Below are 11,284 nucleotides of genomic sequence, written 5' to 3'. Positions count from 1 at the left end.
GAAACTGTATTGTAATGGAGGCTAGTTTTGTTATTTGTACTGCAGATAAAAATGGCACTGACAAGATTCTTTAATACCCATTACTGATAGCAGGTGTAATATTTTTACGTAGTCTTGATTAAAAGAGCATGTAGAAGCATAGACGTCCATTCTCCAAGCTGTGTTCTTTAGCTCTTTGTGAATTGCACATTCAACACATCTGGAAAGCATCAGATGGTATAAGACTGTACTGATGGATAATAGCTCCTAAAATCCTTCCAAAAGTGTTTCTGGAAATTTCCTTCTGCCTCTACCTGTAACTGGATTTTCTCATCATAAACAGATCTGTCAAAGCCAAATACTGAGCACTTGTTCAAGGAGGCTTTCAATGTTTTCTATTTCAGCAATATTATTTCAGTTTTTAAAAAAAAAATCAGTTGCAGTGGTTTGCAGATCAGCAGACTTGGAAAACCAAAGTAGCAATTTAACTTGTTTAGTTCATTTCAAGGGTTCTGGCTAGGCAGTTCTTCAGCTGCCATAAGAGTTATAGTCATTTCCCCCCCTTCAAATATTGCATTTGCAGGACTATCAATTGCAACAACTACCTATCAACCTAGCCAAAAAAAAAAAAAATCAGTTCAAAAATAAATGAACTAAGGCCCCGAAGTCCTCTTGGTTGAAGTATTTGCCAGCACGTGCTTAATTTTGCAGACTCCTCCTTTGACGTCTGAACGTCCTTTGTTTTGTTCGACGAGCGCAATTTCAAGCGGGGCGGCGGAAAGATCTTTGACTGGTATCCCAGGAGAAAAAGAAACCGTCCAACAAGCAGCTGGGAAAGGGAAGCCGCATCCAATAAGAGGCTCCATCTTTGAAGAAACCTTCTCAGTCGACCCCACAACCCCTCTCGGTTATCGAAGGAAACCTCCGCCTCTCCTGTCACTTATCGTTTGCCGCCCCGCCTACCCGTATCTCCCTTTTAACCAATGAGAGGCCGTTTCTTCCCTTTCTCTTCGGGACCGCCGAAGGTTTGCGGCGCGGGCGCGCGGGCGCGCGTATGGACGGGAGGGGGGAGTAATAGGCTCCGAGATTTGTATGTATTTACTAAGGCTGAGGCTCCTCTTCGACCAATGAGAACGAGCAGCAGGATTCTCTCATTAGCATACACACCTCGCTGTTTTGCATAGGCGCTTCAAGCAGGCGCCGGGAGATCGGGCGAGTTAAGCGCACACAAGCAGTCCGCCGTATTGTGTGCAACCCTAGAAGGCGAAGGAAAGCAAGCAAGCAAGCAAGCGGGCGGGCGGGCAGTTGCTGGCAAAGCGGCAACAGCCAGCCGAGGGAAGAACTGGCGAGCCGCGTGTGCTGGAATGGCTGAAGGCTTCGCTTCCTAAGGAAGAGCCGCGCGTTGCAAGAAGAGGGCAGAGCTCGGGAAAGAAGACCGTCATGGCAGATTCCAACGGGGCACGTTTTTACCTGCTACCTTGAGAGAGGACTCCACGACAGCCAGCCTGCCTGTCGCCTTTCCATGGGGTCAGGAGGAAGGAACTAAGCGAGGCGCTGAAACGTTGGCTCTTCAGCGCGTTGCAAGGAAAGGGGGAACGGAGAGGGACGCTCGGTTCGCCGAGAGGTGGGAAAAGGAAGGGGAGGCAGCCAGCCAGCGGCGCCAGACGAAGCACTCGGAGCAGCTCCAGGGCCCGGGCGGGGCGAGCGCAAGGCACTTGCAACCCCCCCCCCGGCCTTCCACTCGTTGCTGAAAAGGGACCGTCCCTGACCGGGCGGGAGCTTTCTGACCGCCTCGGCGACCAGAACGAAGAGCCGTGGCGATGCGCTGCCTGGCTCTGCTCGGTTTCTTCGCCTGGGGCTTGGGTTGCTTGGCTGGGCCCAGCGAAAGGGCTTCCCTTTCTCCATGCCCGGCTTCCTGTAGCTGCGATGGGGACGGAGGAGTTGACTGCTCCGGGAGGGGGCTCACCGCCGTGCCCGAAGGACTCAGCGCCTTCACTCACTTACTGTAAGTAAGAGGGGTGTGTGTGGGGGGGGGGGGGTTACGGGAAGGGGGGGGGGTGGCTGCCGCGTTCGTCTTTTTATTTTTTTTAACCTTGCCAAACAGGTTGTGTGCGCTTCATAACCTGGCCTAAAAAAAGCGAGCGTGGGGGGGGGGGGGAGGGAGAGCAAGGCGCCTCTCTTTGGCTTCTCTTCCAAAGCTCCTGCTTTGACTGCAGCCCCGTCTTCACCTGTGGGGGGAGAAAATTCTCCCCGCCCCGGGCAAAGTCGACGGCCTCCCGTCGTTGAATTTGGGGGGGGGGGGGGGAGCGATTTAACTAACGCGTAAAAAAAAAGTGTTTTTAAGGCTCCAGTTCTCTGTGTGTGCGTAATGCGCAATCTGGACTAATTTTAATTACCCGGCTCGATGAGGTGATTATCACTTTCTTCAGGGGTCTGGGAGTAAAAAATGTACGTGAGGTTTTAGGGGTGTGTGTGAGTGTGTGTTTTAGGTCAGGGGTGAACATACCTCTTAGAGTAAATCTCTATCGGGATTTGAATGGCTGAGTTTAGGAATTTTGTTAATTGCCCTGTTCGCTAACTTTGTTTTTCAGAGCACTTAAAGCGCCAAAGTTGTTGCTCTTTTGGAAGTCTTTTTAGTAGGGAAAATGGGACATATGTTAAGAACTTTGACCGTAAAGGAACGAAAACATGGCAATTGGCTAAGTAGGATTCACTGGTGGAGAATGGCTATATATTTGTTCATAGTGTTTGTGGTTGCTTTAAACACCCTTTTACTTGCATTTCCAAATATGCCTATGGTGTTGCTGTTGTTTAAATCAGGAGACATTTTTCTCACTATTTTGCCACCTCATAAGGTTTTTCCATTTGTCTAGTTTTGGACTTTTATAATGAGTAAAGGTAGGGAAGAAAGGAATGACCCCTGTGACATTCCTCATGGAGAGATGAGATGTATGCAAACTCTTTTAAATAAATAAAGTTGAAATCTATGTAAATGTAAACATTAAATGGTAAAATCTATGTAAACATTAAATGGTGCTGTCCCAGGGTTCTTGGAAAGACTTCTCTAAAGAAATATAGATGATAAAATGCTGCACGCGATGGCCCAGGCTCCTGCTTTACAGATATATTCTATGCAATCTTAGACATTATCAGGTTTTTGTAATATTATATACATGTTTTAGGTAAATATTAGAGACCATAATTTTGTAATTTTATATGTAATCCCAGTTATAGATACCACTATATGATGGAGATTTAGACTGCTACTTTTGGATTTCACTCATAGATTTTAGTTGAGCTTTATAAATATATTTTAATTTGCTTTTATTTACTGTCTCTAGATAGATTTATAAGTACTTCCAAGGCACCGATGGTCATATTTGCTTCTAAAGAGTCTAAAACTGTAGTAAACTGCCCTCATACAGTTTAAAGCAAGTTAAAAATAGAGTTTACCTGATAGCTGGCATGAATAATAGCACATTTGGCTGAATGTACCAAGGCATTCCAGTCCACAAAAAGACTACTTCCTTATGGTACAATTATGCACACACACACACACTGCCTTTCTATTTGTGCAGAAATGCAGGTGTCAAATCACTTAATCCAGGCAATATTACTTAGGCTTAGTTTGAAAGCAAATTCAGCAAAACTAAGGCACCAATACAATTAACCCTAGCTTTTCTCTTTAACAAAACCATTATAAGTATAAACTTATAGAAAACAATATTAGGTGTGTACTGCATCTAGGATTTCAAGGGTGTGGTATTGCAAGGTGTGTATGTGGTTTGGTGTTAATCATTCTTTGTGCTGAATCAACAGACCATAAAGGTCTTGAGAATTTCTTAAAAATTGCTTTTGTTTTAATATTAGTAATTAGAGCTTACTTGAGAAGCTATAGTTTTAAAGTCAGGTGTGAAATATTCAGGGACCAATGAAGCAAAAATCTTGTTTAATTTAAGACAGATGAAGGAAATATTGTAGAATATTTCAGCTGAAACTTTTGGGCAGTAAAAAACAGGACAAGCAGTAGGAAACTATGAATTTTCAAAAGAGTTACGAGCAGTGAGGTGTTACTTAAAGGTCAAGAAGGTAGAAGAATTAATATCGGTCAGAGATATAAAGCCTAAATAAGATTTATTAGAATAACATAAAATCAAGATTAAAATGTGAGAGTTTAAACTTGCTTGAGATGCCAGCATGGCTCTGAATTGAGAATATAGTATGTTTTATATTTGGAGAGAAGAGGCAGGTGTCTGCTCCCAATTCATTTTATAAACAGCCATTTATTTGCAATCTTGGAATAAAACATTATTTTTGATCAAATAACCAAACAAATAATATCTATATAAGACTAACATTATTCAAGAAGTGTAAACAATTCCAAAAGCCACAGCAATAAAAAATAAACCAGTGGCAGAATTTTTTTAAAAAAAGAATATCCATTTGAAGTGCATAGCTTTTTTAAAAAAAATATCTTGAATACAGTACTACAGCTTGAAAGACTGTCTCTTGGGAGTTTCTCAATAGACCAGACACATGTTTTGTCCTTAGGACTTACTGTTTTTAGAACAGATCGCAATTCAGGAGGTTTTACATATGAGTGCAATCCAGGCTACACAGGATCATATAATAGCATAATCATTGATCCCATTCACTCAACTAAGATTTTAAATGGGTGGTATTAAAAACTCACCACTGTTAATTGAAGTTTCCCACAAATCTTTTATAATAGGGCATATTGGGTGTGCTCTCTTTTCTGGGCAGAGTTTAAAACTAGAAACCAATCATATGTTTTTATAATGAGATGCAGTCGCTTATTACTAAGGTAACTCTGGCTTTTTAGAATAAAATATATTTCTATATAAAACAAATCTAAGCGTATGATCTGAATTTTGTAGTGAAATTTAAGTGGTAATTTTTCTTGTTAGTAACTTTTCCTCTTAATTGGGATTATCAGGAGTACAGTATTTGTACATTGGGTCATCAGCCTATTGTGAGTGTTAGGTCCAAACATTCTCTGGTTGACACATTAGAGAAAGCTTTATTTCATACTGGAGAAGACAACCATTGCAAAAGTTATTGATTTTATAAACCATTTCTTGTTTTAGTTGAAATATAAAATATAGGTAAATAACTTTATAACTAAATGGCACCAGATGGGAAAGGCAAACATTTCATTAAAGAGATTTGGTTGTTAAAAGTTTTAATAACTTTTTTACATATAATGAAGAAATTTAAATAATTTGTTACAGTATTTGTTCTCACTAGTGCCTTATAATGGAAGTTTCATGCTATGTATTAATAGTATTTTCTCTGATTTATTTCCGTATATGGCAACAATTGCATACAGTGTTTTTCCTGCAAATGTGTATAGGATTGAGGTATAAGTATGCAGCTTTGTTGTAGTCTGCTTAAACATACCTTATCTTGATGTGTTCATTCAGTGGCTATATAGTTATTTGAGTTAGTTTGATAATTAAAATAACATATTTAAAAGGAAATTAAGTTCATTTTTTCATTACTTAAAAATAATGGAATATTTGCTTTTGCACATTCATCATTAGAAATAGCACACAAATATTGAAAGGAAAGCATTACTATTTGTTGTATATTTCAATAATCTACCAATTTACTTAACCACAACTGAGATGCTTTAAATGAAATCTGACAAAACATGATTTGAGGATTGAGGATATACTGATCCTTTTCTCCCTAATATCAATTTCCAAACCATAGTTTACAGTGGATTTATAAACCATGATTTGAAAAGATCACTAGGCAATGTACTATTCTGGAAGTTGTGGCAAGCGGTATTTGGAGAAAACCAAGATATACAAAACTATTATGTAGAGGAAAAATGTAAGAGCTTGCAGAACATTCAAACTTCAAATTAAGGTTTAGCGATTTGATCTCCTCCAGATGTTTTCAAGTATGGTCTCCATCAATCCTAACTAGCATGTCCAGTGTTTTGAGGCTTGAAGTCTAAATCATCAGGAAAAACACATAAAATTCAGATGCCAGCACTAGCATATGATCTATTTTTGTCTAACATGTTTACTAAGCTTTGAATATGTTCAGTATATTCTAAAGGAACAATGGACATATACATTGGGAGTATAAATCAGAATATATAGTACATAGGAAGATTATTGACCTGATACTGTTAAATATAATGTAAGATTTGCAAACAGGAAGAAACTAATGCTGGTGTTCCAATGAGTGGGAGCCATAGGGAGAGATTATCCTCAAGTACCATGTGAAATTAACTTCAGAGGACTAGAGAATTACCTCATACTGTTTTTGCAGATAGAAACAATTATATCTACTTGAAACCAAAATTGGATTCAATCCACTATCTTATAAAATACAGTTTTACTAGCCATTTTCCTCACAGGCATTTATGCTAATCATTTGTATCTCATTGACCTGCTATAATAGCAATAAAGATACTTCTCCTGCTTTATAAAAGGTTTCCTAACTTGCAGGCAAATAATTGTTTACAAGCTTGATTTATATATTTTTTTATTTCATTGAAAGTTGAGGTACAGATAATCCTCAACATACAACCACAATTGAGTCATATAATTGAGAATTTTCCTTGCTAAGCAAGACAAAGTGAGTTTTGCTCCATTTTTACAACCTTTCTTGCCAGAGTTAAGTGAATTACTGCAGTTAAAGTTAGTAACTTGGTTGTTGTTGTTGTTAATTGGGTTTATATGCCGCCCCCTCCGAGGATTCGGGCTGCTTACAGCATATAAAAGAAAAACAATACGGTACCATGTCCTAAATCTAATTAATTTCACTTAACGAATGAAATTAGTTAAATGAAATTAATCTAAAAATCTAAAATCTCCAATTATATTGAAAAAAACCCAAGCATTCCCATTCAGACAACAAACACACAAGCATTTGTCGGCCAGGGGTCTAGAGTCTAATAGCCCCAAGCCTGGCGGCATAGAAGAGTGTTCAGACTCTTTCGAAAGGGGAGGAAGATGGGGGCAGTATGGATCTCTGTGGGAAGCTGATTCCAGAGGGACGGAGCCCCCATAGAGAAGGCTCTTCCCCTAGGCCCCGCCAAGTGACATTGTCTAGTTGACGGGACCTGGAGAAGGCCGACTCTGGGACCTAACTGGTCGCTGGGACTGTTAAGTGACATGTGACCGCAGGACACTGCAACCAACTACATGCCAGTTGCCATTGTTCAAATTTTGATCACGTGATCATAGATCACAGCTGCTATGGTTAGAAGCATGAAAAATGATCATGTCACTTTTTTCAGTACTATTATACTGTAGTGTAGTCACTTTAAGAAATGGTTGTAAGTGTAGTACTACCTGTATAATAAATAATGGTAAGGGGAATTGAATAAAAAAGGGCCTAATAGCAAACAAAGTAACAATAATAGAAATTGATAACATTATAATAGTTAAAATTTGATGGCAAGTAGAAAATAATTGATGTCATAACTATGGGTAAAAAGTACTGTAGTCAATAATGCTTTGGCTTGCATAATTCTATTGCTTAATTGTTGAATATCTGATTTCATGATTACTTTCTACCAGTATATAGATGTCATAATAATTATTTTCATTCTTTCATGACAGTTGATGTCTAATACGATATACAAATATATAGATTGACTTGTTATGCTGTGTGGAATTCTATCATTTCTAAGCGCAAGAAAATCTTGCTATATAGATACTTCAGCCTCCTATCTTTCAAGAATCACACACTATTTCACCTAACTAACTTGCAGGTCCATTATTCCAGTATGGTGTCTTGGCTATGGCATTCAAATTGGATTGGGGATATCTGGCTTCTATTCCCCATCAAATATGGAGGAGGCAACTTTGTGCTATTTCTTCTCTCTTATTATAGAGTGAAAAGGGGGGGGGGATTTGTGGGGAGGGAAAGATGATGTAAGCACTAAGTGTTCATGGATATTGATTGGGAGATTCTCAGGGTTGGTTATAAAATAGATGGCTGTATAAATGTTTTAAATAGATAAATCCTGCCTTACCATTGGAGATCCTTCTGATTATAGCTGGATATTTGGTCATGGCGCAGGAACTCAAAAAGGTGTGGTGTAGCTTCCATTGGAAGAAAGAGCAATCTATTCCAATATTTACTTATCCAATTTTTAAATCCAGGTTCACCTTATGAAAGGGCTTTGTTTCAAAGTTTAAAAAAAGGTTCTTGGAATGTTGTAGAAATCTATTGAATCCTGAATGTTTATAGGGACTAAATTGGACGTTCATGGTTATTGTATTGCATAGTATAATATAGCTTGATAAATTCATGGATGGGGTAGAGGAGGAAAAATATTCATTCTAACAAAAGCATTAGCATGCTAAACTTTGTACTGAGTTGCAGTAATTTAACATTGCTTTCTTAGAAAAGATATGACAAATGAATATTTCAGCATGATGCATACGGTTCTACAGAATCTCTTGAATTTATTTATATTGGTTTATTTCTCTCTCTTTCAGTCTCTTCATCCTATGTATAGCAAAGCCACAATTACTGAGTTCTATTTGGTTTGCTTCTTTCATACCACTTGCCTTCATTTAGTCTCCCTAATTCTTAACTCCATAATTTTCTTACAGAAAATTGTATAAGTGTTTATTTTTAAATAGAAACTGGAAATCATTCCTCTCTTTTTTCTTAAATAGCAGCTGAGAAGCAGTAAGTCCTTTTCATCATCACTTTAGCTAAGTTTATTTGCCGAAAACCCCCTGATTCTCATACTTAGCCGCTGTCTATTTAGATATGCTATGGATTTAAATGCGTAAAAGGTTTAATATTATTCATCTGTAAAGAGTAGTTGTAATCCCTGTTTCAGTACAGTTTGTGTCAGCAGAAATTTGAGTATATTTTTCTCTCCACTGTATTTGAAACCACCAAATTAAAACACAATCTAATGTTATGTATTTCATCAGAAGTGAATCTCTTATTCAGTAGGAGTTATTTCAAAGGGGTTATATACAGTACTGGTAGTCATAGATTTAACAAAGTATCTTTCATCAGGGATTTTTGTTCTCCATTTAAGTAAAGTGTGTAAAAATGGATTGTTTATATTTCAACACATTTGTTTACACTGATAAAATATTTAATATTGCTCAAGAATAGAAGTGAAAGTGCTGCAGATATTTTTTTTTAGTAAGAATAGGTAATTGAGACTCAAAAGGTGGTAGCACTTTGCTGACATTGTCTGGACATGCAAATTAAGCAGGATCAGATCAGTTAATTACTAAGGGAGACTTTCAAGAAATAGTAGGAGTGTAAAATAGTTTAGGGGAATTTAAAAAAAAATGTTGGAAGGCACTAATACAGGTTAGTTCCAGATAGCTTCCAAAATGCTTACATGGATATCTTTATTATTATGTCAATACAACACAGTAAACAAGATCACTATGCTGGATTTCGTATTTCATCACCAGTCGGGCACTTCCCAAGCACCTAGGACTGTGTGATGATGATGATGATGATTTATTAGATTTGTATGCCGCCCCTCTCCGTAGACGCGAGGTGACTCACAGCAATAATAAAAACAATGTACAATAACAAATCTAATATTTAAAAGTATCTAAAACCCATTATTTAAAAAAGACATACACACAAACATACCATACATATCTTGGGGCTCACCTTGGAAGAAACTTGACTAAAATTAATTTTATTTGTTTAATAAAAATAAATATGTGCACATTCTTAATTATAAGGGTATTTAACTGTTCTCTTATAAAAGATGCATTTCAACAACATAAGGCATTGAAAAAAATATTCTATACTGTTAGTTTTCAAATTGCTAATGCAGATTTTTGGCTGCGAGTTGTTAGGTCATAAGTTAAGTAATCCATGTGCCTGATTTCATAACATTTTGTGGTGGGTCGTTAAGTGAATTACAGTGGTTCTTAAGCAAATCTTCAATTATTAAATCAATACTGCAGTTGTGTCTTCCAAATGTGTGTGTTTTACAAGAAACCAACAAAAAATGTTAAATCATGGTTATGTGATTGTAGGACATTGCAACTGGACATAAAGATGAGGTGATTGTCAAACAACCAAAATGTGGACATACAGTGATACCTCATCTTACAAACTGCTTGTTATACAAACTTTTCGAGATACAAACCCGGGGTTTAAGATTTTTTTGTCTCTTCTTCCAAACTATTTTCACCTTACAAACCCAAGCCGCCACCACTGGGATGCCCCGCCTCCGGACTTCTGTTGCCAGCAAAGCGCCCGTTTTTGCGCTGCTGGAATTCCCCTGAGGCTCCCCTCCATGGGAGACCCCACCTCCGGACTTCCATGTTTTTGCGATGCTTCAGGGGAATCATAGCAGCGCAAAAACAGGCGCTTCATTGGCAACGGAAGTCAGGAGATGGGGTTTGCCATGGAGGGGAGCCTCAGGGGAATCCCAGCAGCGCAAAAACGGGGGCTTTGGCTGGCAAAAGGGATGAGATTTGGGCTTGCATGCATTAATGGCTTTTCCATTGATTCCTATGGGAAACATTGTTTCGTCTTACAAACATTTCACCTTACTAACCTCATCCCGGAACCAATTAAGTTCGTAAGACGAGGTATCACTGTATTCTGCAGGGAGTGATTGGGCAGGGCATTTTACAATAGCCATACGTTCTTTAGAGGTTAGGAAATCCCTGTTCCAGGCCTGACATTATTTTGAATGGTTGTTAAATGACAGGATCACTTTTATATAGACAAAAGTTTATTAAAGTGTTATATTTTCAAAAGAAAGGCTGAGGGGATGCTATGTCTTAACTATAAAGACTTGTTATAATTGTCATTATTCAGTAAACAAATTGTCATAACTTGAGGGCTATGTGTATTTTATCTGCAGACAAGGGCAGATCTAATTTATCAGGGAGTTGATTCTGTAGAGATAAAGTTCTTATTCTCTGTAAAGTTTTATATAAATCAATTGAATGGTTAAGAAAAATCACTTGGTACTTGGTTTTAAACATATGTGTGATATTTATTTTATAAAGCAACATGGTTCTTCTTGGAAGCAGCCTTTTTAAAATATGAGGTGATCTAACTTGGGGCTTCGTGATTCTCACGCAAGATAATTGGAATGGCTTCATAAGTATACAAAAATGTGCTGACAGAATTATGAAAAGACATTAATGAGAGACAGATTGAAGATGTTGGTTAAAGATACTACATCTTACCAAAGGCTATTTGGTACTAATATACAGTAGTTCATTTAGTGACAGTTTAAAGTTACACGAGTATGAAAAAAATGATGTATGACTGTTTTTAGTATTTACAAGTGTTGTTGTTG

At 38.0% G+C, this 11,284-nt stretch overlaps 1 protein-coding gene across 2 annotated transcripts in view; it reads left to right on the top strand.

The window, feature by feature from the left end:
* The first annotated feature begins 982 nt into the window (after positions 1 to 982).
* The window catches only part of LGR4 (leucine rich repeat containing G protein-coupled receptor 4), an 87,258-nt gene continuing 76,956 nt past the window's right edge, over positions 983 to 11,284 (top strand). Inside the window, exon 1 of one of the 2 annotated variants that reach the window (XM_070761997.1) lies at positions 983 to 1,984. In XM_070761997.1, coding sequence (XP_070618098.1) covers positions 1,800 to 1,984 — 185 coding nt within the window. In that variant the 5' untranslated portion in view covers positions 983 to 1,799. The remainder of the gene's footprint in view (positions 1,985 to 11,284) is intronic. The other variant, XM_070762001.1, reaches the window with a different exon arrangement.

This window comes from Erythrolamprus reginae, chromosome 1 (assembly GCF_031021105.1).
Source record: "Erythrolamprus reginae isolate rEryReg1 chromosome 1, rEryReg1.hap1, whole genome shotgun sequence".
NCBI classification, from domain to species: Eukaryota; Metazoa; Chordata; class Lepidosauria; order Squamata; family Dipsadidae; genus Erythrolamprus; species Erythrolamprus reginae.
Note: the sequence above shows the minus strand (reverse complement) of the source record. Positions and strands in the feature narration are given on the sequence as shown.